Source organism: Triturus cristatus, chromosome 3_1 (genome assembly GCF_964204655.1).
Source record: "Triturus cristatus chromosome 3_1, aTriCri1.1, whole genome shotgun sequence".
Classification (NCBI taxonomy): domain Eukaryota; kingdom Metazoa; phylum Chordata; class Amphibia; order Caudata; family Salamandridae; genus Triturus; species Triturus cristatus.
Window position 1 is genome coordinate 568385328 of NC_140583.1, and position 27512 is coordinate 568412839.

The 27512-nt window shown below is 44.2% G+C and overlaps 1 protein-coding gene and 1 long non-coding RNA gene across 3 annotated transcripts in view; one reads left to right on the top strand and one right to left on the bottom strand.

Annotated features, from left to right (window-relative positions):
• SLCO3A1 (solute carrier organic anion transporter family member 3A1) overlaps nucleotides 1-27512 on the top strand; it is an 856588-nt gene that overhangs the window by 796633 nt on the left and 32443 nt on the right. For both annotated transcript variants that reach the window (XM_085644489.1, XM_085644490.1), the window contains one exon: nucleotides 7937-8001. In XM_085644489.1, the coding sequence (XP_085500615.1) occupies nucleotides 7937-8001 (65 nt within the window). The remainder of the gene's footprint in view (nucleotides 1-7936; nucleotides 8002-27512) is intronic.
• Nucleotides 1-27512, bottom strand: part of LOC146860569 (uncharacterized) — a 103823-nt gene that overhangs the window by 63073 nt on the left and 13238 nt on the right. Inside the window, exon 3 of the long non-coding RNA XR_014978829.1 lies at nucleotides 20050-20189. This is a non-coding gene — a long non-coding RNA (uncharacterized LOC146860569). The remainder of the gene's footprint in view (nucleotides 1-20049; nucleotides 20190-27512) is intronic.

Genomic DNA, 27512 nt, shown 5'->3' on the forward strand with positions numbered 1-27512 from the left:
TCACCCCTCTTCAGCCAGGATAGCTTGATTCCAGTGGCACAGTGAGCGCAGGACCCACGTCTGGGCATACCTGACGCACTTAGGGCGAGAAAGCATCCCCTTTGGTTTTTCTTCATATGCAAATCAGTCCTGACCCTGTGCCTCATGGGAACAGTCCAGCCTGAACTGCCAGTGCCAAGCCAGGTCCTCCCTGGACCGGAAACAAGCATCCTAGGACCGGTTTCGGGGTTTCACCCCTCTTCAGCCAGGATAGCTTGATTCCAGTGGCACAGTGAGCCCAGGACCTGCGTCTGGGCATACCTGGTGCACTTAGGGCGAGAAAGCAAAAGACACACAATTGATGGACGGAATGCAGAATAAATCTAAACATTCACCCCCAGTCAAACGATGTGGGTTGAATCCATCATTCTTTTGCTCACCATGCCACCCCAGTTTAGACCTGGCCATATGCAAATCAGTCTTGACCCTGTGCCTCATGGGAACAGTCCAGCCTGAACTGCCAAGCCAGGTCCTCCCTGGACTGGATACAAGCATCCTAGGACCGGTTTCGGGGTTTCACCCCTCTTCAGCCAAGATAGCTTGATTCCAGTGGCACAGTGAGCCCAGGACCCACGTCTGGGCATACCTGGCACACTTAGTCACAGCCCATGTTAAATTCAGGAGCCGGGTTGTCACCGTCTGTGGCATATCTGGCTGTTAAAGCCTCAAATTCTTTTTCTGAAACTGAGGGCACTGACAAGGAAATTCATCTTGTTTTACCTTTCCTTTAGTCTGCCGAGGCTGCTCACGTACTTGTGCTGCACCCCGACCTCTGCCGCGATCCTGTCCTTCCCCTCCACTGGCATGTGGGCCTGATGTTTCCTGCAAGTAATGAGGAGAACGCTGATCAGGAACCTGAAACCTGTCAGGAGACCTAATTCTCGCACAGTCGCGCAAATCATAAGTAATGTAATGTAATGTAATGTGTCTTGTAAAGCGCACTGCTGCCCTAAGGCGTCGTGGCGCTGTAGACCGCTGGGGAACCCGTCCTGGCTATCCCTGTGAGATGGTCCCTCCTGGGTATCTCCAAGGTGAAACCAGGCATCCCCAGCGAATGTGGGGGGCCGTTGTGGAGATGAGGCAAGCTAATGCCCAGAGTTGCCGAGTGTGATCCCTGGTTAGAGTAGGCACCGAGGCGAGAATTATCGAGTCCGCTGGCCCTGGTCCACGACCCTGCCGCGTCGGGAATTGACTCCTGGTCCCGGGCCGTCCTCTGCTTCCGGGTCTGCTGCCTCTAACCAGTGAGCCACACCACTCCACTCCATAAGTGCGCTCAGAAGACTCGGATATCGATGACGCAGCACGCGACCCTTGTTTCTGTTGTTGCTTTCCCTGTTTCTTAGTTCTCCAATACTTTTTAGAAAAGATTGGACGCTTGTCTTTATCAGACTGAGACTTCTGTTGTGTTTGCGTTTGAGGTGGTACTTTAGCAAAAGGCTTAACCCCCAAACTATTGCGGCCATTGGTTTTATAAGCCTGTGCAATAATATTTGGCAATTCCTGTGGCTTCTCTACTTCTGGGACGAGAGCCAAAGCATTAGCTACCTGGAAGTTCGCTGCATCCCCCTTAATGCTTGCAAGGATGAGATCAGCAACTACGTCGAACACCCCACCAACCTCATCCCCAACTCAACAGCTGCTTCAGGACGTGCTCATCTTGAACACGCTTAATCACGGAGGGGAGTACAGTCATTAAGGGAGTGCCGAAACACTTCGCATCTACTGCTGCGAACACCTTACCCCAATTGTTACAATCAGTTAACTCGGGAATTAACTCTTTCTGCAAACCAATAGTCAAAATCCTGTGTTTCTCCACAGGAGAAGTATTCGGAAATACCGCCTCCAGCTGGTCAAATTTCTCAGCAAGCCAATAAGGTAAATCATCCTTATTCTGAGGAGGCTTGCCCATTACCTAATTAACCATGACGGAACCGATAGTCACACTGCCAGGCCCAGCTGGTTGTGCAGCAACTCCAGGTGGTCCCACCTGAACGTTGCGCATGACGTGTCGTACAACAACTCTATGCACCCGTACCAAAGAGGTGTGCATCAGGTGGAGTTCCTCCACTCGAACTGTCATATAACGTGGGTGGGGGTATACCCAGCCAAAACGGGCCAAGTGGCCCCATCAATAGATAAAGGGCCTAAACGGATCGGAGTCACTGGGTGTGGGAGGGCACCATTGAATCAAATCTGGTGTTGCCATGCCGTGAGCGGAACTTCAAGATTTCTATAGGGTCGATAAACATGAGAAAGGGCCGTGGCAGTGTATTGATGGAACAAATTATCGTCTCCATCCACTGCCAGAAAAGTGACCCAAGAATAATGGACTTCAGAGTGTTGAGTTGGATCAGCTTCCACCACAGATAAGATCGACACCCGCGTCTGGCACTCCATATGCAGTCAAATATTGACAGAGTGCTCCACAGCTATGTGCTGCAATATCTGTATCAGCCTTGAAGACAAAGGACATATAACAATCTAATGCGTGGCAGCACATTAAAGGGTTAACAATTAAGAGAAAACACCTTTTAATAATATCAAGCTTGAAAGAACCTATAAAAACATCAATATAGGAGGCTACACCGTCACAGCTGTTTACGGAAACAGAAGTGAGGGTATTGTGGACAAGCACTACTCAAGCGTCTCGCAGATAAGAACCAGACCAAATGTTGGGTGCGCCATGTTGCAGGGATTCTACACATATACAGAACTATGCACAGGAAACCAGGACCTCGATGTATAGTGGTGTACCAACTACCCACCTTAGTGCCCAAAATCCCAATCCGACTAGCTATAGTGTCTCATTCGTTCTCCGTACTACAGCAAAGCTACCAATGATTAGACAACCAAGAACATGTCACTCTGACTCTCTCAGGAATCGCGGGTACAAGAACACTCTTTCCCTCACTCACTCATATTTGTCCACAACATGAGTAATCAGAGACACGGTATAGTTTAAAATGTTTATTTTAGCTAACGTGCTCTAAAATGCAGTACACATGCCAGTACTATCAGCATAATGCATAAACACAATATAGTCAGCATTGTTACAATTCCATAGAATATGAACGGGGATATCATTTTATAAAGCTAGTGGAAAACGGCCTACTGTGCCTTGCCACCCTCCCCATGCTAGGAACTAGTTTATTATAAAAAAAAGAAAGACCTCTGGGCTTTGTCAGGGGGACCCCATACCTCCAAGTCTAGATGCAAAGGTTTACATCTCCGCACAAGCACAGCTCTTCTCTCTGGAAAGGTTTTTCTCCAAGTGTTTCTAACGCACTATTAAAAACACTCGATTTTCAGCAGTGCAGCTGTGTTTTCTGTTATGTATAAGTGTGGGGGCTGACCAGAGCAGAACTAGGGACATTGTTTTTTGACCTTGTACATCATGTGCAGACGAAAACCACAGAGAACAGCAAGGAAGGCAAAAAGCAGACGGTTCTCATGTGAACAGGCACAAGCAGAGTCTTAGTGAAAACAAAGTCATGTAGTAACATGTGCAACAGCAGCAACATGGCAGCCAATCTTGTGCAAACTTAGCAATGTCTGCAGTCAATCCACCAACCTCACTATACCCTCCCCTGGTAAGTCCATTGGATGTTGACATAGGACGAACACAGAGTTCAACAAGTGAGAGCAGAGTTCAAGAGCTTCTAGAATTTGTTGAATTTTTAAAAAAAGAAAACAAATTGTAAATAGGGGCTAGGCAAAAAAAAAAATATTTTGCTAAAAAATCTCGGCACAGAAGTGTACAGTGAGCCAGCCATCTTAATCCAACAGAGTGTATGCGTAATAAGCCGCAACAGCCTCCAAAAGGATTTCACAGAAAACAGCAAGGAAAGTCATGTAGTAACATGTGCAACAGCAGCAACATGGCAGTCAATCTTGTGTTAACTTAGAAATGTCTGCAGTCAATCCACCCACCTCACAACAGTACAAAGACTTTAAATTGTGTTAATCAGGGGAAATGATTGTCTTATGAAGTCCTCATAAAGAGTAATTTAGATTCCCATTGGATGCTTTCGTCTCTATAAATCCCACTAATTAGGGCTAATGGCTTCCCTTTAAAGTCCTGCTAAAGCATTCCTAAATGCTGTCTCTCCACAAAAACCAAAAACATTGGCAACTTAAAGTTGGCAAATTCTGTTGCATACATTTCAATTGAAGAAGAGTGTGGAGCTATTCCAGTCCATAATGATATTCAGGTCCAAAGCTTATTGGTGAAACATTCAATGCATAATTTGTGAAATAATAAGTGCCACTGCCCAAAGATTTCCCAGAAGCTCATGGTTGGAACTGCTGAATGTCGGATTGCCAAATACCAAGACTTTGTAGTCTTGATTCCACCACCGAATACTCCTTACCCCTTTATCTCAAGTGGATGGATGAGCACATTGCCATGTGAGGGTTATGAGTGTTTGACCAATACAATTATTAGTATAAAGGTTGGATTTAAAATTTTTTTTATGGAACTCACCAATGAACACACAGATGATGTTCACATGATGAAAGACCTGGTCAGAAGTGAAAGCAGATGACATTCCCAAGCAGATAGCTGTATGTCCAGTTCTATGGAAATTATATCAAAACAAATAAGATCAATGCAGATACTTTCAAGCTTAAACTGAAGAGTGTCCCTATTTTGCAAGAGTCTGTGATCAAGAACTGAAGGAGCTTGCAGAAAAGAACTCTGTGTTCAGTGAGTGATTACACACACTGTAAGGACCTTTCAGTTTCATTTTTGGAATTTATGACATTTGTGTGTTATGGAGCAAGACAACGCCTACCATAACAATGGAACAACCTTTCAACCTATTTTCTCACAGCATGGGATGGGAACAGCTTTTCTAGTCTACACATAGCTAGTTGCAATATGAGAAAAGGTGGAGTTAGACACCTCTCTGCTTTCACCATTTCCGATCTTTTCAGTGGCTGTGAGTGAGATCGTCAAACTCTAACCTCATCTCAGCCAGTGACATAAGGAAAAATAATGGAGTGAAAGATAGCTCCTGTACAATGTTCCTCATCCTTATGAGAGTTAGAGATCCTTGTGCCTGGAGAGCTTTTAGGATTCAGTGCATTCGTGTTGCTTGGACTGATGCCTTTCATTGGGGATCAGAAGGCTGTTCAAGTTTCATCCCTATCTGCATCAGTGCCTGGGTTCCCCTTACACAGTATAAAGTCTGATGTACTGTTTAATGCTGAAGTGTTGTGAGTGGGAGGATGGAGATTACTCCCTTATATCAATTCAATAATCTAGTGTTGTGACTTCACCCTTTGGGGTTGTATCTTCGAGAGCAGTTTCTTATTAAAATGTGGTATGCACTAATTCTTCTACCAAAGAACGATCTGAGAGATCCAGCATTATTAACCTGAGAGTTATATATCTTGCTTTCATAACCACAGTCCCTTCTCCTTCCTAGATCTTTTTCATAACTTCAAGCATTCTTTACTGAATTCACTTGTGGCATTTTAGAAACTTGGAAGAATGTACGACGTTATTCCGCCATCTTTTTCCCTGCTTGGAATCACAACGCGGTCATTACAACGACCGCGTTGTGATTCCGCATACCATTACTCCGCAAGTCGTAACAACGACCTTCGGAGGGGGGGCACTGCATGTTGGAATAGTATAATTTACTATTCCAACTCCAGTGTGTGCGGACACTAGGGAAGGTGTTGGATTTTAAATCCAACACCTCCCCCCCCTCCGCAAGTCTTTCTTCCGACATGCGGAGTAATGGTATGCGGAATCACAACGCGGTCGTTGTAACGACCGCGTTGTGATTCCAAGCGGGGAAAAAGTTGCGGGGTAAACGTTGTTTACCAACTTAAATCTAAGACGTTATTCCGCCGTCTTTTTCCCCGCTTGGAATCACAATGCGGTCGTTACAACGACCACGTTGTGATTCCGCATACCATTACTCCGCAAGTCGGAACAACGACTTGCGGAGGGGGGGGGCGCTGGATGATGGAATAGTATAATTTACTATTCCAACTCCAGTGTGTGCAGACACTAGGGAAGGTGTTGGATTTTAAATCCAACACCTCCCCCCCCTCCGCAAGTCGTTCTTCCGACTTGCGGAGCAATGGTATGCGGAATCACAACGCGGTCGTTGTAACGACCTCGTTGTGATTCCAAGCTGGAAAAAAGTTGCGGGGTAAACGTTGTTTACCAACTTGGAAACCTGGACCCAGTTTGAAAGCACAAAGATAGTTTAATCCTTGAAAGAAAATCCCATAATGAAAAAGCTTGAGAAAAATCATGGGGTACGGCAGCAGCTGGAAGAAGTATCCCTTTGCTCAACAATTGCAGAGTGTGGCTCTTGTTCTATAAGAAGAGTGGTATGAGAAGAAGTTAGGCGATGAAGCTTGCTTTTTAAGTGGTAAACAACAATATATAGCATAATAGATACTGTGGGCTTACAGACAGTATTTTCATTGCATCATTAAAAAGTGTGGGCACACATCTTTAGCGTGCAAACAGAGAAAGCCATAAATCCAGCAACATGTTATCATGGTGGCAAAGTAAAACAAACGAATGAGCAAGGGCAATTAATGAATTGCAAGATGTCTTTATGACAGGCTTGGGCATCCAAAGAGCATACACTTCCACAGTAAAAAAAAAAGCCAAGAATCAGCTATAAAAAAAAGTTGTAGTGTCAGCACATCAAAGAACATACAACAGCTGTCAAACAAAAGGACTCCTTGATTCATCACCAAAACCTCATGGAAACTCAAAATTGACAATGCTGCCATCCACAAAATGCCATGAGTTTGATTGACAATTCATCCAAGTAAAGGCAAACAATAAAAAGTGCATGAAAGCTAATGGCTGAAAGGACCTCGTTCAAAGACTAGTTTCTTTTGGTACTTCTTATTGTACTTTTTTGAAGGATTGTTGACACGAGGTCAGGAAATTAAACCAAACAAGCTGGAAAACAACAAGATGGCACCCACTCGCTATTGATGTCTTCATTCTAACTGGTAAGCAACATTTAGGATTTTGTACATTTTAATTGATAAAAAAAAAAACATTTTAAGTCTCATTTCTCTAATATAGGAAGACTTCTTGCAAATTATACATTTTGGAATATTTAGTGATCATAGAAACTTGCAATATGTGAGGTCATCTGTCAGTTTGTGATTTTATAGAATTATTTCTAACATCATAATTTAAAGCAACATAAGATTTTTGAACCAGGTAAGGATTGTCATTCTGTTACCTAAAGGCACTTTCTATTCCAATAGGATATAACTTAAAATCTCCAGAAAACTATAGTTCACTACTCAACCAGAATAAAAAGATGGGTGTTTTCACAACATGTTTAGATAAATATAGGTTACTTCCATTCATAGAGCCAGATAGCAATTACCCAGACAGTTTTCGCATTGAATACATATATTCTAACTCAGAGACCAGGAACACATCTTCTTTGAAACATGCTCTGTCGACATGTTACATACATCACACCATGCCACCATTGCTGCCGTGCTTGTGAGACATGGTAGCAAATGTTTCCTGGCAACAAAGCATTTTGATTCAGACATTTAACTCAAGGCATATTTGACTTGAGTCACTAGAGTGTTCTGTCAACTAGAGCGGAAGTTTCTTAAGGAATGTGCAATAAGTGATGACATGTCGGAGGAGTGGACTAGGTCTTACAGTGACGTGCTTTGCTAATGTTCTTAACAGTTAAGGAACGCTTCTGAAGGTAGAATTCATAAAAATTAGCAATTGTGTTCCATTCTGCAGAAAGGGGAAGGCGATTAAGGATTTACATAAGAGCTGACAGTGCTATTTTGATTTACAATAAGGTATTGATGAAGGGCATGTTGAATAAGCAGTGCCATTGGAATCCATTTCTCTCTTTTTTTTGTTCTTGTGCAGGGCAGTGAGCCCCGAACTCAAGTCCTACGCTTTGGGGGTTTTATTCCTGCTTCTCCGTTTGATAGGTATGTGGAATTTCTTTTACATTTAAAATACATAAATAAAAGAGTATACTAGAGTTTTCAAAAGTGCCGTCGAATTAACTGCTTTAGATAAAGGTTTTGTTCCATTTCAAGTTTTATCCTTGTCGTGACGACTTTAAAGCTATCTATAATATCCACTCTAAAAGACGAACATTATTTATTGGAAATATGACATTTAGTTTTTACCATTCTTGCCATTTAATTGGCATGAATCCAATTATGTATGCATTATCTTGGATTTAAATCTGCACGTCCGTAGTCGCTTGAGTGCTTCTTGTGAAATGACATTCACGTCCAAAAAAAGAGAAGCTGGCTTAATGCATTACTGACCTGCGAGGAACTGCTATCTTTTTAATAGCCCATTAATATTATCCATGCACAAATTTACTAAATTAATTTTGGCAATTTATGAACAAGGACGTTTGAAATTATTTATCCTATTCAATGACAGCCATGTGAAATTCTGAGGAATATTCATATTTTATTAGACCTGAAATCACTAATTTGTATAAAGAACATCTTTTCCTATTATGCATTGCATTAAATGTGGAGGTATGACTGTGGTGCCTTAAAGTGTTTACAACCTGAGAAGTAAGTTTGCAAATTTACAGAAATACGTGTCATATCATTCAGTAAAAACCTCCATGTAGGTTTTTAGGTTTAATTATGAGTGCCCCTTTCAGACTCCCACATGAGCAAAACATAGTTGTTGTTTTTTACTACTAAAAGGTTTGGTATTCCTAGACAAGGAGATTGGAGTAAGTCATGGTAAGTCATTTTAAGAACTTGGATTCCAAGGCAATTCATTTTAGCAGCCATTTGATTGGGTGACTCGTGTGTCCCCATTACAATGAGTGTATGAATATGTGCATATTCAACTACAACACAGACCCCAACTCTTGACTCATGACTGCAGCAAAAATCACAAATTGTAGATATCCAATGGGTCTGCAGTAACAGTTCGGATCATCAGACAAGCACAGGTGTAGGTAGGGCAGAAATCATGTTGTGTCTGCTCTCCTGTGTGTTTGCATTTCAAATGCTAAAATGATAGTGAGTAGAGTGCAAACAGGTAGCCCAGGTATTTGGTTATAAAGACTGCTGGGCTTATTTACAAGAAGCTTCTGCTGCCAATTCATCAACATTTTTGACGCTATGGCGGTGCAATCAGTAATCGACGATTACAAGGTGACGCATCTAGGCTGATGCATCACTTTTAGGAGTCCGGGGTCGAAATGTTCCTGTGCCTGAACCAGCTGCATTGCGTAAGCATTAATATATGCAAGGTAGACGTTCTGTCGTTATTTACAATGTAAAGCAAATGCAGTGATACTTATGAGTTTTGCCGAAAGTGACGAATCGTTGGCAAGTGGCATGAAATGTATCAAATTCTCTGCGCGTCGGTAAGCCAGGCATAGGAAATGACACATGGGCTCTGGTACATAAAGAAAAGCCACACAAAACAGTTTGGCAAGCTCAACTAGGCCATGGAGGTGCTAATTGTGCAGCTTAGAGTTGCAAGGGGATGATCACAACCCACCAACCCTGCCAGCAATGCAAGAGAACGGAGCGCATCTGTCAGAAGCATACTTCCCTAATTAGTTTTAAGGAGGATGAGGTAATCCCCTATTACTGGCTTAGAAGGGAGCCCATTGTACAGCTGCTACACTTGATTCCAGCAAGGCTCCAGGCAAAAACTGTCAGATCTACCAACAACCCTCCACAGGTAAACCTCATGGCTGTACTACACATGTTGGCAACTTGTGTGCAAGTGTAGGCGGAATGACCTAAAATGTGCTGTATGGCATCATTATTGTGCACTACTGCCCTTTCTCAGTTATGTAGTGCAGCGCAGAAAGGTGCCTTGCTGCACTGCAGAATGTCACTCTAAGATTATCAGGGTCCATTTGTCATGTGCATATAGTGGAAACAAAGGCAATCATCCGATAGACAACGTTGTGCCACTTTGACATGCACCTATTAATCTACTGCACTGGCTAATAATCTACTCTTAAATGCCTGTGCCAATGTCATGTAGCCTACCACGACATCTGTGGTTTACCATGGACATATGGATGTGTCAGTGTAAGGCATGTCTACTATGTCACTACCTACCTAGGGAGCATTAACTTGCTGAATATCTGATCCTGTATATGTCACTTCACACATGTAGTGTGAGCACATAGCATAGAGTGGTCAGGAGCATCTCCAAATGGCCATAACAGAAAGCCTCAGGATCAACATGACAGTCAGGATGTAGAAGTGTACAATGTATCAACCCATGCTCACCGTTTTCTATTACATAGAGTAATTGGAGAGATGTGTAAACCTATGACCACCTGTGTAACACATAATGTGAAAATCAGTACGAAATGTGCTTGACAATTTCACTGCACAAAGCATACAAGGACTTGAATGTATCTGTAACAGTGAGCAAAACCATTTACACTTGTCCTTTCTTTTCGCTCTCTACTGATCAAGGTGATGGGCTTCAGCTATGGGTAATGATCCCACATGCACATCAAAAGACAGAGTCAGAGAAGGCCTACAACCAGGCACTCAGCAAGACACTCAATATTGTCGAGCAAACCTTTGGCCTGCTTAACATCTGGGGGAGATTAGTGTATCGCCCCCAGCGGTGTGCAGATAATACTTGTTTGTACCATTCTGCACAATATATGTGTGCAGACTAATGTGCCCTGGGAAGCGGACTAGCCACAGTGGCTGGTAATCATAGTCGCGCACACATTGTGAACAGTGGTGTAACAAAGGCCCCTGCAGTGCTGAAGACCCTGAGCTCCAGGGGCCCCCCTCAGCACAGTACCCTCGCCTAAGACCTCCTGAGTGAGTCGGGTGGGGGGCCCCTCAATGTACTTTTCCGGGGGACCCCCACAAGTTTCGCTACACCACTGATTGTGCAACAAAACATTTTTTTGCTTGAATGACATGTTCTGGGATGGAACAAGCGACATGCAGTGAAGGTTCAACATGACCATAAAGGTTTGCAGCCATTACTTGTCTTTTCGTTTATGTCACAGTTCCAGTAAACATCCATTCAACCACATCTCGTCAACAAGAAGTCTGCCTCAAAAGTCTGCATTCATGTCATCAGCAATACATATGTAAAAAAATGCTGAAAATATTGAGTGCCTCATTTACAATGATTCGGCGTAGGGCAGCTCTGCAAGTCTTTTTGTTGCGTTGCCCTATGCCAAATTGAAAGGTCAGGAATGCACTGTATTTACAAGATACAGTGCATGCCAGTCCTTTGAGCCGGCTCATGAAATGCCGTCTAGTTGCAACACAGGCACCCTTGCACCATGGTGTAAGGGTGTCTGCATTGTTGGCAGGATTGTATTTGTGTAGGAAGGAACACCTTGTAAATGAGGCACCATGTTTTTTGGTTTGTATTGTGGGACTTGTAGTTCTGGAGACTCATGTTATACATTCCACTACAGGTGCCAGTGTACAAATGTGAACCTGAACTGGTGCTGCACTTCACACATAGAAGGGATAAACCTGAGGGAGCTGGACTCAGCTGTGCCACATGTGACTGGGAAGCGTGACTTACATTTATGTGTTGTTTAATGGCACATGACCAAGATGACTGCCCTTTGCCCTGCACACAGCACAGTGGAGTGCTGTGACCTAGCTAGCTGCACTGCACAACATGACCCTTTTCCCAACATTGCCACTGGTTGTGATTACCATGTGAGTCTTGTTGTTCCTCATGGGCTCCACTGTCTTGTAGCAGAATTCCTGCCAGAAACCCCTCTGAGACAACAACTACCACCCACTTCTCCAAGGCATCCAGCACCTCCTGTGGTGCCGGGGCTTCCTCTGTATGGCTGACTTCAGTTTGTTGGCCCGTTTCTCCTTCGTCCTGCACTTATAGTCGTGCCAGCGTTTCTTGCCATTGACTGCCCTCTTGGCTTGTCCGATGTTGTTGTTCTTGACCATTATGGACTGCTAAATGGTCTCCTTCTTTCCTAATGGCAATTTTGAGGTGACCAAGAGCTGATTTTGGTGCTCTGTCACCTCAGTGATCAAGATATCATTCTCCTTCTCACTGAATTTGCACCTCCTCTTCCCCTGGAAGTCTGTCTGTACATCCTGGCTGGTGCTGGGGTTGTTGAGGTTGTTGCCCTGGCTGCTGCTATGTTCTCCCTGCTCATGGCTGCTTTCTGTGTGCCAATTTTTGTTTCAAAAAGTGTAATTTTAATGTGTTTTTTGACACACTGAAAAGTGACGCCAGGGTGGTTAACCACACTCTGAGTGCCACTAAGTAGCCTTATGTCGGTTTTGCTCCTGATGTGTAAATTTCTGCTACAACATCACGCCAGCGCCAGGGTAATCTTTTTTGGCCTGATCTTTACACCATGGTGCGCCATACCGTAAATATGGTGCTTCTATTTCATTTAAAAATGACTTTGCGAATCGCGAGTCATTTTGATCCATCGCTGACGTAAAGAAGTGATGCGCCAGTTCTTGTAAATGAGGCCTCCGTGCCTAAATGTAGGACTGCCCTCCATAGAGGAAATAGTGCCTGCACTTGGTATAGTTTAGAAAATGTAATTTAAAAAAAGCTTATAAAAATATGAAGTGTGAGAAGGGTGGGGTAGCAATACAACTGCAGGGGTGGAGAACAAAGGGTTAAAAATCCGAATTTGTTTTGGAGGGGTGGTGAAGCAGTGAAGAGCTAGGGTAGCAGGGGGGAAGCAACCTGAGACCAAGCGAAGCTGGAGACAAAGTGAAGGGAGAAAGCACACAGGGATAAGCAAGAAAACACATGCACCCCGTAGAGTTCCCAATAGAAAAGAAAAAAGTACTTTCGTGAATGCAAACAGCATCAGGAGCGGAAGGTTACAAGTTTAACAATCAGATCACTGTGAGACTGAAATACTCCTGGGCAGGGCAAAAACACAAGAATAGGAAGGACAACCATCAAATCAAGAGGTGAGGACTGTGATAAAAAAGCAAAGCCATTCAATCATGGGCAAGAGGGTGACTTAAAGCCCATTCTATTCACATGGCAAACAATAGGTCTGGCCAGCAGATAGCAAACTTGTATGAGGTGAAACACAGAGGTGAAGATAAAGAGAACATTATATACACTGTTAAATTGCATTTTCTGACATGCCTGGGTCACCTATGACGCTAAACAATTAATAAAGAAATTTGCTAAAAAAGGCAACAATTTACCACAATTTAATCACAACTTTCATCATTTGAAACTCCAACACTCCTGGGTAGCATCTGGCGTGCTTCAAAGTACTTGAAAAGCATTGAGTGCTACTTCAAGGTCTGTGGCTCTTTTAGCAAATTTAAGTGGAAATTATGCTGTAAAATGCATTTTTGTCAAAACATTGTAGGAGAAGCTTTTCCCAAACCATCCTGGAGGTAGTTATTCTCAAGCTCTTTGCTTGGTCACTTAGTGCTATTCAGGGCAGGTATTTATTCTACTCCAGTCACTTTTAAAAATCACCAACCACTACCTGTATTGAATTGTGAATCACATGGGTGAATCATTCTAAGAGAAGATGGGCTGAGAGAGACTTGGGGGCTCATTTGGATAGCGGGCAGATTGCCACCGCCCGTATGGCGTTGGCGATCCGCCCACTTCCAAATTCCCCCCGCCACATTACCATGGCTGGGGGGACCCTGGCGGACAAAAAAGACCGTCCGCCGGTTTTCTGCCCGGTCACAGAGTGGACCGGGCAGAAAAGCAGCTAACATGGTGGCGGTGTCAGGGAGACACCGCCATCCATATTAGAATAAATGTGGGGATGTGCCTTTCCCACCATGGAAAGGTAGGCGGTTTATGCCATTGGTGGCCCGTAGCGGGACCCCAGGGATTCTGGGGGGTGGGGTGCACATGCAGTTCCATACACAACATGGCAGGCACCGCGCGGTGCCTGCCACGTTGTGCATGGAAGTGCACGACATGCCTTCCTGGCGTTGTGGCGGGCTGTGCTGAGAGCACCACCAGCCGCAATGTCAGGGATGCAGGATGCGCCTGCCAGTGTGGCGGGGGCATCCTAATGTCTGCAACGGGACCCCCGCACCGATGGCGGGCGGTCCCATTATCCAACAGGATGGCGGGCGGACTAATGACCCTCTTGGTATTCAAGGTATCTTGCACTTTTGGCAGTTGCTTAGTCTATCACCACGATAATGTGTTCCTTTGAATGATTGTGACGGATCCAAAATTATGACATTTATTGTGAAACCTGCTCTCTCTTTCAAAATCCAAACCATATTGCTTTTCCACACGGGGAGCTGCATGTTAGCAGCTCCCCATGTGGAAAAGCAATGCCGGCTCCTGAAGGACGCGGGGAGCCGGCTGGGACCGTGGGGGCGTTGGGGCTCCCCCCACGGTCCACAATGTATTTTATAAGCCCCGGGGATGGGGTCCCCGGGGATAATAGAAATTAGTGATAGGTGCTATTTTTTTTTTACGGTAGCATCCAACGCGGCGCTCAGCGCGGACCCCTGGTGTGCACGTGTTGGGTGCATGACTCCTATAGCATTGGGTGCATGATTCCAATTGCAGTCCCTGGTGTGTACGTGTTGGGTGCACAATTCCTCTTGCGTAGGGTGCGCGATTTCTAACACGTTGGGTGTGCCACTCCAAGCAGATAAACATCTAGCTTATGTGTTTCGATCTTGAGTGGCTCTAAAAAGAGCTGCTGTGTTCATTGAGAGATTTTGCTACTTATAAGTAAGTACCTATACAGAGTCTAAAGTTGTTGAGGAAGACTCTGTTACCCTCATCAGTAAAATGTACACCATCTCTCCTATAGATGCCTTGCATATTAAAACGCAGAATGTTGTTGTAAATGGACCCCATTCGCGTACCGGTCACATAGCAATCGCGCATGTCATCAGTGATGTCATTTGAGATGTCATGAGTGATGTCATGAGTGATGTCACTGACCATGTCATGAGTGATGTAATATGTGCTGTCATCAGCAGTGCATTGCGGGCGCGCGAGTTATAGTTAGCTGAACTAACTATAACGGGGGAATTTCTAGGGTTTTGTATGAGTGTAATGTCCAGCTAACTATAACGCCCCTGAAACCTATGTTTTTTTCATTGAATATATATATATATATATATATATATATATATATATATATATATATATATATATATATATTACCTACTGGCGGTCGCCAGTAGGTAGATATAGTTAGGACCCTGTTTCCATAGGAAATCCGCAACATTCTATTTGGAATAACTTTGGCGCCGGTCGACGAATCCTCGCGAAATTTTCAAAATAGGTGGGGCGCTACGCTCCGCTCCTACCCTGAAAGTCTCGGGGGGATTCGTCAAGCAGGGGCCGAGAAAAAAGGGGGGTCCCAAAACGCGTTTTCCCCATGCATTTTTCCATAGGACCTTTAGACACGGCTACAGCCCGAACGGCTGAACAGAATTACTTGAAATTTGGCAGAGAGGTAGCCATAAGGTCAAGGAAGTGCCTTTTGCAGGTCTGGTGTAAATCTGTTCAGTATTTCCTGAGAAAATAGCATTTAAAAGCATATATATATGTGGGCGGAGCCTAACCACACATCTCATCCTGAGATCTGATTGGCTGTCAGCACTTCATCCAAGAAGTGTTGGCAGCCATCTTGGGACCAATATACATGATAGCACCTCATTAAAAAGCATTGCAGTTAATAGAAGGTTTTAAGACTTTAGTTACATTATAAATCATTTGTTGATGGTACCATACTCATTTTAGGAATTGTGGTATGTTCTAAGGTGATTTCACCATGTGAAAAAGCCTTCTGCTGGGATATCATGATTGAGAGAAAAATATTTTCTCATGCTTTTACCACAGAGGTTTGGAAGGTGATCTATAGGCTAAACTGAGAGCTTATTTTCTGTAAATTCACATTATCTTTCTCAGTCATGTGAGAATGAAGTCTGACATTCTCAGTAAAACATGTACATCCAACAAGGGCAGAGACTGTCAGTTGATTCCTTTGTGTTCTACTGCAGCTTCCCAGAGTGTTCCAAAGAACTACTAGAGCGCTAACAGTCCTACTTATGATAAACGTATGGCACACCTGAAGCCATCTTGCTTGGATTAAAGTGGTAACTCTTAAAACATTTAACAGTGAGTCACTCATTCATGCACCTATGCACTACGTAATACCCCCCACCGAACCATGCAGACACTCAGACTGATACTCAAAAAACCAACTAATAACCTATATAGACACCCATGTAGCTACTCACCAACCCATGCAGCCACTTATACACAAAGTGAGAGACTGATACAGATATTTACATATTTAAACATTACTCACTAAGCCATGTATTCACTATGATACACTTAATCAGTCAGTTACACAATCAATTTTTCAAAAACAAATCATCCATTTAGACACTTATATACCCATTTATTCTTCCATCGACCTTGAGATATACATATATAAAACATATTTAATTTTCAGAAAAACACACATTCACTGGATGATGTCATCAGTGATGTCATCAGTGATGTCATTTGAGATGTCATCAGTGATGTCATGAGTGATGTCACTGACCATGTCATGAGTGATGTAATATGTGACGTCATCAGCAGTGCATTGCGGGCGCGCGAGTTATAGTTAGCTGAACTAACTATAACGGGGGAATTTCAATGGTTTTGTACAAGTGAAAAGTCCAGCTAACTATAACACCCCTGAAACCTATGGTTTTTTCAGTGAATATATATATATATATATCCCTCAATATCCGCTGTTTCCCAGGTATGCCCAAGTAACGGAAACTGACCCGATATTCGTGCTTATTCCTTTATTGTTGCTTGTGCGATATCGGCATGACGCGTTTCAGCTCACACGGGAGCCTTGATCACATGACAGAGTCCTACGTTCATCTCGATTTTTAGAGTGCCCTGTGCAATTACAAACTACATTGAATTCACCTGTGACACGTTCACCATAGACATAGAGGAGTTACATTGATGTTTATCCTGTTTGAATACATTTTCTTTCGTATGAGACAATTATGCGACAATGATATAATTTTTTTAAATATATTTGTATATATACATATATATATGTATGTATATATGTATGTATATATATATGTATATATATATATATATATATATATAAATATACAATATAAAACGTTTGTGTTAAGTTTGGTAAACTCACCTCGTTTAGTTTTCTGAATTTCTAGATTATTTAACTCTGAAGATAGAAAAGTAATGCAAATTGTGCTTGTGTAGAAGTGCATGAAAGGTGCCTGATTAAAGAGCTTTGGAACAAATGGTTCCACTACAGAGAATGTAGATAACTTAATAAAGGACCACTGAGCGACTAATTATGACAGATCAGATATGGCCACAATCACAAAGATAAGTTTCTTGTTGGAGAAAGAGCTCGTAGCTGACGCTAACTCGCCAACACAGTAACAGAGATGCCTACTGTACAGCACAAAGATGTGGAAAAGAGGAGAAGGTTGCTTAGTCGTGCATAGACTAAAAGGCATGAAGTGACTGCACAGTCTGGCTACATGCAAAGGCATATCATACTTTCCACACTGCCAATCTGCATAATAGTTGTCCTAGAAGTAAAAACAGAGCCACACAATGTAGTTTGTTATGATGGATTGTATATTCCAAAAGCAGAATGAGGCAAAAAATTCTGTGGTTCGGATTTTGAGACCGCCACTATGAATGGCAAGTTAATTTAGTTGGGCCAGGAACCAAGAGTTACGGGGTTCATCAGAATTATGATGTCTGCAGAAACACTACACACCTGTCTTGATTCCCTCTGAGGTTACAGTTCTTCAAAACAGCTAAAAGCCATGGGGACCAAAGGGGAATTACCAAACTCACCAGATCCTGCATTACCGTACACTTGGTAATTCCATATTTGTCGGTGGAACCTCAGGGTTCCCCTTGGAACACCTGCTAACTCCACACTCTTGGTTTTAGTGGGACCCTCTGTGATGTTACTCTTAAAGAAAGAATACAGGCTTACTAACAAGATTTCCATAGTTTTTAGTGATATGGTATAAGAAGTTGTGTGAAAACGCTTTGGTAGAGTGATTAAGGGATACATGGTCAGCATAGGAGAGCACTGGAATATGTGAATGTGTGATATTGAAATATGGGATATTAAATGGCCACAAAACCAGTGCATCTGGGCAAAGGAATGAAGAAAATAAAAATAAAGGTGGAGTAGAATGAAAATCATGCATTTTCACATTGAAACAGTTTGCAGAGACTGTGTACTGATTGCCTCTTGGCATTCTGCGAGATGGCACTTAATCGATGCTGAGCATGTCTCTGTACAATTAGCCTCAACTTATGTAGGCTAACCGTTAGAATAGTGTGCTCAATGGGGCCCACGTCATTCAAAGGATAGAGGTTTACATCAGATAGAGTTATTTTGCCAGATACAGATATGCGCACAGAAAGATGGGAGGTAATGGCATCTGGGGTTCCAAATTAAGGGCAGATTCTTCTTATTGGTAGTCCTGGACCACAGGAGTTAGACTGGGACCATGTGATAAGAAGAGACATGACAAACAAAAGCTACATCGCTCTATACCTTGTACTGTTTGACACCTTACTAGTCACAACTGCATAACTACCATGTGGCCCCATGCACATTGTGAAATCAGACCATTTTAAGATAATGGCCTGTCTACGGTGGATGTGTTTTGTCATCACTATAATGGCAACAGGCAAAAAGTACCATAATGCATCGTTCTAATTGAAAGCATTAAGCTAATGTGACATCATCAGAGCCTGACAAGAATGCCTCAAAAATTGGAAAAAGATGTAAATGGCCACACACTGACAAAACCATAAACTTATATTGAGTTTCTATTGACAACCTGCATAGTTGAATAGGACTCACTCAAATCAGCCACAAGCAGTGGGAACTACTGACAGGCAGCAATTGACGACCAGTCCCTCACACAATCAAAGCCTCTGTACATCAATGCTCATACATTTCACAGCTGACCTGTGCTGCTTGTCCATTTGCTAGTAGGTGCCCTTCATCATGGTATTACACAGGTTATGGAGTGTTCCTGTTTGGTGGTAGTTGTGGTGCATGATTCAAATGGAGAAAGATACTGTGTGCTATCTTTTCTGATAGAGAGCCTTGAAATAAAAGGAAAGAAAGCGTCCAACAACATGCTGGTGTAAGCGCCTAAGGACTGTTCAAATGGTATTTAGGACTAAACACCCGACATAGAAGGAAAGGAAGCGTCCAACAACATGCTGGTGTTAGCGCCTATAGGACTGACAAAATGGTATTTAGGACTAAACACCAAACTTACAGATATCAACATTTGAGATTCCAGATGGCACTTGACAGGGCAGATGGACCTTTTCCACCATGTTACAAATGGAGCTGCAACAAAACACAAGTCATGCATATATCATCAACTTCCAGATCCTTGATATTCAGTCAATGATGTGAGGTTGAATATGTTTTCAACATTAGTATGATTTTGTCATCTTTATTCAAATGAGTCCAGTTTACAGAAATATTGAGTAAAAGGTTGATTTTTGACAGCATAAATCAATAGAGTGTTCCATAAAGAAACTGTTCACTATCTAGCTAAGAACCCTAATCTACCCTATGCAGAGAAACCCATGAAGTGTTCCTTTTTGGAAAAGAGCAAGATTTTGGAGCCTAGTTAAAGACTAGAACTTCCCATAAAGAGTTGTTCTAGAAACTCAGCCAAGTTCCCCACAGCTGCAGTGGCAACCGTCAGAATATCATTAATAGATGAATGATTGTTTAAGTAGCATTGACCAGAGAAAATCAGAATAAATGTAAGAATAAAGTCACTTTAACAATAGCTTTCGGTAACAATGGGCAAGGATGCAATAGAGTAACTCTCCCATAGCAGAGTCCAAGTTAGTCTCAGAGGTCAGTGTGTGGGTATCTCCTTCTAACTTACTAGGAACACTCATTAATTTAAAATCACACAATAATGTAACAAAACTTAGTAGGTGTCCGAATCTCTCATCCAATGGAAACCACTTACCCAATGGTGTTGTCAACATCCTTTGCTTCTCCTCCCAATTCTCACTGTAAACCTTCACGCAGGTACATAGAAAAACACTGTTGCAAGTGGAAAGTTCTCATGAAAACCTTCTTACCTAAGCTAAAGGCTGTGCTCAATGTCTGTTGGGAATACAAAGGGTAGAAGATATGCTAAATGAATATATCAATGATGTTCTAGTTAAGCATACATAAAGTATATCTAAATTACTTTTCATTCTAACAGTCTATTCATTATGAATTCACAGCAAGGTTCATTGTTATATGTATTGATCTAATATGATATGATGAAGCTAAGGAAACATAATCTTCAAGTCAGCACATTCACCTATCTCCCGAAGCGTCTCCGGGAGCAACATCCTTTTATGAGACTTTGCTGCTGTTTTAAATCCTCTGCCACTGCACTCGCACTCTTCGCGCTCTCGCCTCAGCGCTCTTGGATCCCCCCTTGCTGCCCTGCCCCTGCACGCGCCCCAGACCGCCGCTGCTGACCGCCCCCTCCTCACCTGGTTCTCGGTGCGGGACGGGCTGGTCTTCCATCTTGGCCGGGTCCGGGCGCCGCGTCGCTGTTGTTTGGCTCCTCTCACCCTGGCAAGTACTTTAGGTGGACGCCAGTGAGTGCGCTCATTCCTGTTTTCAGCCACCTATCTCCCGAAGCGTCTCCGGGAGCAACATCCTTTTACGAGACTTTGCTGCTGTTTTAAATCCTCTGCCACTGCACTCGCACTCTTCGCGCTCTCGCCTCAGCGCTCTTGGATCCCCCCTTGCTGCCCTGCCCCTGCACGCGCCCCAGACCGCCGCTGCTGACCGCCCCCTCCTCACCTGGTTCTCGGTGCGGGACAGGCTGGTCTTCCATCTTCGCCGGGTCCGGGCGCCGCGTCGCTGTTGTTTGGCTCCTCCCACCCTGCCACGCCCACCGACCTCTTCCCCCTCATGTTTCCCTATAACATGGCCACCTATCCTCGGCAGCGCAGCGGACGAGCGCAGCGGGCGCGACGAAGGCGCGCCTAAGTTGCGCCTAAGTTAAGCCCGTCTGCGCCCGTCCGCGACGGGCCGGGACTAGGGACTCCACACTCTGCCCCGGCGGTGACGTATTCGTCTGCCCAGCTCACAGCACTTTCGTCCTCTCTTCCCCCACCTCTCCCTCTCCTGCAGCTCCTTGACTCACATGGCATCCTCTCCTCTTCCCCTTCTTTTCCGGCACCTATCACTCCTCGTCCTACTTCCCGCCCGTTCACCCCTCACTCTGCTCCCACCTCTGCCTCCGTTCATCTTCTCAATACCCGCTCTGCGGTCAGGCATCAGACGGCCCTCTTTAACCTCTTGACCTCCGACTCCCCTGATATCCTTTGTCTGACCGAAACATGGTTTTCTTTCGACTCTCTCCCTGACCTCTTGGCCATCCTCCCCGACTCTCACTATGCCCTTCGAGCTGATCGCCCGGCAGGCAAAGCCGGTGGAGGAGTGGCGATGCTCATCCGTTCCTCTTTTAAATTCCAAATCCTCACTTATCCTCCTATACCTAATGTGGATTACTTGGTGGCCCGCTCACTCAATCTTTCGGTGCCTCTCACAATTGTTCTCGTGTATCGTCCCCCTCAATCTATGCCTTCCTTTGTTTCTTCCCTCCAGGACCTTTTGGCCACTTTGGTGGTCAATAACTCCTCAGTCCTCTTGCTTGGCGACTTCAACTTTTGGCCAGGCGATACTAGGGAAGACTCTTCTTCTAAAGATTTTTCTGCTACCCTTCACTGCCTCAATTTCACTCCCTATGTCACAGCTCCCACTCATGTTCAGGGCCACACCTTAGACCAAATCTGGTCTACCTGTGCTAATATTTCCTCTCTTCTTATTTCCCCCTGTCTCTGGTCGGACCACTTTAATATTTCGTTTTCCATTTTTCTGGGCATGGCTGTTAAGCCCTCTTTTCCTAAAAACCTGTTAGCCCGTAACTGGAATTCGATTGATTTCGACGCTCTCACGCTCACTTTAGCTTCTTCTGCTCCGGCTCTTAACGACCTTTCTCTCGATTCTCAAGCTGAGACCGTCTGCACTTGGCTCGCTTCCTCTTGCGACCTAGTTGCTCCGCTCAGAAAGGTCAAAACGGTTCGTCCCCACGACGCTCATAAATGGTTTTCTCCAGAGTTGAAAGTGCTCAAACTGGATCTTAGACGGTCGGAACGCCTCTGGAGACGCAACTACAGCCCTTCCCGGCGCGCCAAATACAAATTACTCCTCACGCAATACAAAAAAGCCATCACTGCAGCCAAAACCTCTTATTTCACTGGGAGAGTGGCTTTGGCTGTCAACAAGCCCCGGGAAATATTTTCCTTGGTTAATGCCCTAGCTACATCCGACCGCTCCACCCCCGGCCCTGTTCCTTCACAAACCCTCTGCTCCGCACTCAATGATTTCTTCATTGACAAAATCTTGAAGATCAAAGCTAACATTCCCCCTGTGTCCCAACCCTGCCTGGTCTCTCCCCCCCCCCCCTCCCTCTTCCTTTATTTCCTTTCCTCCTATTTCTCCGGATCTATTCTCTAAACTCCTGGCCAAAGTCAAGTCAGGCTCCCCCGCCGATTGCGCGCCAGCCCGTATTCTTAAAATTCTATTCACTAACTGCTCTGCCCCTCCTCTTGCTCTTCTCAATTCTTCTTTGGCTTCGGGCTCTGTCCCCTCCTCTTTCAAATCCGCTATTGTCCTTCCCATCTTAAAAAAAACTGGTCTAGATCCCTCTCTTCTTTCCAACTTTTGTCCTATCTCCCTTCTTCCTTATCTTGGCAAAATTCTTGAAGCACACGTCACCTCTTGCCCCTCTTCTTATGTCGAGCAGAATGGCTTGTTGGCATCTCACCAGGCAGGCTTCCGTCCGGGCCATTCCACGGAGGTGGTGGTCCTAGCGGTCTTGGATGAGCTCAAGGGGAAAGCCGATCTCAATCTTCCCCAAGCTCTGGTCCTCCTCGATTTGTCCGCTGCATTTGACACGGTCGACCACTCCATCCTTCTCGACCGTGTCAGATCAGCTGGTATTCGGGGTGTGGCCCTCTCCTGGATTGCGTCCTTTCTTCAGGATAGGTCCCAGGCGGTCCACCTCTCTGGTTTTTCGGCCCCTTCCCGTCCGGTTACCTGTGGCGTTCCTCAGGGTTCCTCTCTTTCCCCTCTTCTTTTTAATCTTTATATCCAACCCCTCATTACTTCCCTCCTCGAGCTGGGGGTCTCTGTATATAACTATGCCGACGACCTTCAGCTCATCTTTGACTTATCCTCTTCTCCCGATTCCCTTTCCAAATTCTGTTCCACCCTAGTTTTTATCTCTGAGTGGATGAGCGCCAACCATCTGAAACTCAATCCTGACAAGACGGAGCTTGTCCTCACGGGTGGTCCCTCTAACCCTTGGTCCCCTGTTCATTGGCCCCTTTCTTTTGGCCCCCCCACTTCACCTGTTTCCTCTGTCCGCACTCTTGGCATTAAAGTCAGCCATGACCTTTCGATGCACAGCCAGATTAGCTCCGTGGTATCTTCCTGTTTTCTGTCCCTTCGTCTTATCCGGAAGATCTCTCGGTTCTTTTCCACCGATGCCCTCAAAACCATTGTCTTGGCTCTTGTCATCTCCCGCATCGATTACGGAAATGGCCTGTACGTCGGCATCCCTGCTTTTCAATCTCGCCGACTTCAGGCCATTCAAAATCAAGCTGCCCGCCTTATTCTTTCCCTCCCTAAATCTTCTCACATCACTCCTGCACTCAAATCCCTTCACTGGCTCCCCGTTCACTCTCGTTCAATTTTTAAGTTGGCCTGTTTAGCCTTTCTGGCTCATTCTCGGTCCGCTCCTCTCTTCATCACTTCCCTTATCTCTTCTTATGCCCCCTGTCGCACTCTTCGTTCTTCTTCCATGTCTCTCCTGTTCATCCCCCATTTCCGCAAATCCAGAACCGGGGGCACTCGCTTCTCGGTTTTGGCCCCTCAGCTCTGGAACAGTCTTCCCTTATCCATCCGCTCTATCCCTATCTATTCCCATTTTCGCAAAGCTTTAAAAACCTTCCTTTTTTCTCAGGCTTTTTCTCCCAAAACTCTTCGGTTTGATTTATGTGAGTCTTGATCAGGTTTTAGCGCCAGGAAGCCGCTTGGTCGCAGTGCGCTTTACTAAATACCTTTTTCATTTCATTTCATTCTGTAGCAAGATGCTGGTGCTAGGCAAAATATCCTAAAGTCAAAAGAAAACGCTTGAGCTAATATAAAGGGGCACTTTAAGAATAATGGCCTAGTACAAAAATTGTTTCTTCACATTATTTTCATATACCGTTAATAAGCAAGCACATTTTCCCTACGTGTTATTTTTTATGTGTGAACATTCTTTTCTCAAAATTGAAATGCATTCTAAAGTGATTCTTTTATACTTTTAAAGCAAGCACATTTTTCCTATGTGTTATTTACGTATGTGAAAACATTTCTGCAGCAATTTAAACGCATTCTAAAGTGCAATTCTAATATGGTCTGCAAGTCACCATTTTTTTATTCATTCCTTACACTGGTTACTTAGTTGGGACAGGAAAGCTCTAATGCTTCTTTGATGATGCCAGAGGCTCTTTCTAAGCTGCATGGCACTTTAGGATGCCCACAAGTAAAGAACTAAAGGCAAAAGGAAGATGCGTAGGGGAAATCCAAGCAGACAGCTTAATAGGAATCGTATGTAACAATGGGATCAGCCATATGTAAAGACAATAGGTATTTAATTTTTAGATTTTTTTATTTAAAAAAGATTTGTATAGCGCGAACATGACCCAAGCGGGTATCAGAGCGCTTTACTACATACAGTTGTGGGAGACATAGGATGATAGCTGTAGGCGAAAGGAAAGAAAAACCATATACAAAAGGAATAAGAAAAGCAATGTACAGTAGGAACAAAATGACATAGTGGCGGGTGACACGAGCCGTAACAAATGTCAGCTAGTAACTAAAACAGCTAGATAGGATTGGAGGCAGGCAGAGAAGAACTTCTAGTTCAGCGCATTGTCCATTAAGAGAGCCTTAACTTCCCTTTGAAGGCAAATGTTGAGTGAATCAGTCTTGTTTCCGCTGGTAGGAAGTTCCAGATTCTCGGGGCAATGCCAGAGAATGAACGATTGTATGTTTTCATTTTTTTTAATTTCTTCGGCTCAAGCAGTAGTGTGATGGTGCTCCTTGAGGGCCTGTTGCAGCCGGAGAGTTCGAGCTTGTTTTTCAGGTAGAGTGGGGTGTTGAAGTGTAGGGCTCTGTGGGTCATACATGCAATTTTTAAGTGGATCCTTGCCTCAAATGGAAGCCAGTTGAGCGATTTCAGGTCTGGAGAGATGTGGTTGGTTTTCTTGGAACCAGTGATGAGTCTGGTCGCTGCATTCAATGAAGCTCTGAGGGGGGTGGGGGGTAAGCTGAGTTTTGGCTGTCCCCATAGAGTAGCACTGCCGTATTCTAGTCTAGAGATGACTAGTGCCTGTACCGCCGATTTGAAATCATCTTGGGCAAGGTAGGGTTTGGGTTTTCCTAGGGTGCTCAGTTGGAAGTTCGCTCCTTTGGTAGATGCTCTGATGTGATCTTGCATGTTAAAGTTCTTCTCTCACATCACTCCCAGTGATTTTGTGGTGTCAATTATGTGTGGTGTGCAGTTGAGAGTGGTGAGGTACTTGGATATTTCTCCACATTCGGGGTTAGCTTAGTGGGTGAGATGAGGGGGAGTTCCTTTTTTGAGGGTGTTTAGTTTGAGGTGATTGGTGGTTGTCGAATTTAGGGTTTTGAGCAGGGTTCCGTTGAGTGATTAGATGTCTTCGGGGGAGGATATTTTTATGTACAGTTGGGTGTCATCCGCATACATGTGATATTGTATGTTGAATTCTTTGAGGATTACAGTCAGTGGTTCAATGAAAAGGTTAAAGAGCGTGGGGGAGAATGAGAATCACTGGGGAACACCCAGAGTGCAGGATCTGGATTTGGATAGAGATTGATTGGATTTGACTCTTTGCATTCTGTTGTTGAGAAAAGAGGTAAACCTTTTTAAGGACCATGCCTGATAGCCCCATCCTGCATTCCAAGCGGTTAAGTAGATTGTCATGTTTGATGGTGTCAAATGCAGATGAGAGATCAAGTAGTATTAGTAGGCAGGATTCATCATGGTCAAGAAGAGTGAGAGCATCATCCATTATATGAGTGATGGCCGTTTTAGTGCTGTGGCCGGTGCGGAAGCCTAAATGGAATTGGTAGAGAAGTTGGAATTGCTCAAGGCGTTTGTGCAGTTGTTCATGTACAAATTTCTCCAGGAATTTTGCAAGGGTAGGGATGTTTGTGATTGGTCGGTAGATATTAAGGTCTTCAGGGTCCACCGTGGGTCTAGGGATTTTGGAGAATAGGGTGCACAAGGCCAGCTTTCAGGCAGTCAGGGATCTCACCTTGAAGAAGAGAGGCGTTGATGATCTTAGACTAGAGCGGGACTAGTGATCCTATCATATCTTTGAAGAAGTTTGGGGGAAGGGGGTCATTGAAGTGATTAGAAGGTTATGGGGTTGAGAGTATGTTGAGGATGGCAGTGTTAATGAGGGGTGTGAATTGACTCCAGGAGGCATTGTTTTCGGGGGAGAGACAGGGCTGTGTGGGAGGGGGCGTTGGTAAAGAGGAGTCAGGGGAGGGTGCAAGTTCAATTAGAACAGACTTAAGATCCGATTCGATCTTGCACGCCTTACTGAGGAAGAAGTTAGCAACAGCATCACAATTTGGTTGAGGGCAGGAGACGTGTGGCGATTGGCTAGCGGTGATATTGGATTGAGACTTAATCAGCTCAAAAAGTCGTTTTGGGTCATTTTTGGCTATGTCCAGTTGGGCTTTGAAGAAGGTTTCTTTTGCCGTTCTGATGAGTTTGTTGTATCTACTTCTTTTTAGTCTTAGCGATTTTAGAAGAGCTATGGATGGAGAAGGTCTCCAAGTGCATTCTGCTAATTTCAGACTGTGTTTGTCAACATTTAGGCTGTCATTGAACCATGGTTTGGGGTCTTTGATGGGTATTCTTTTTAGTTGAAGGGGGGCAGTAGCATTCAGGGCAGACAACAAGGTATTGTTATAGTGTTTAGTGAGGTCGTGAACGTCTGCCATTTTAGGGAGATATTGCAGTGAAATATGAGCTCATTATCGTTTGTATTATGGAGCGATCTTTTCCACTGTTTTTGTTGTAATGGTTGTGATCTTTTGGAGTTCCAGCTTTCAAGGAAACGGAAGTTGATATAGTGATTGTCCGAACAGTCACAGGGGAGAATAGATTCAAGATGAATGGAGTTGGGGTTGGAGATAATTTAGTCAAGGGTCGAGCCTAAGTTGTGCGTGGGACTGTCACAGAATTGAGTCAGGGAGAGGTCAGTTAGGAAGTTTGTAAGAGTGTTAACTGCCTGATCGTGCCGGTCATTCCAATGGAGATTGAAGTCACCA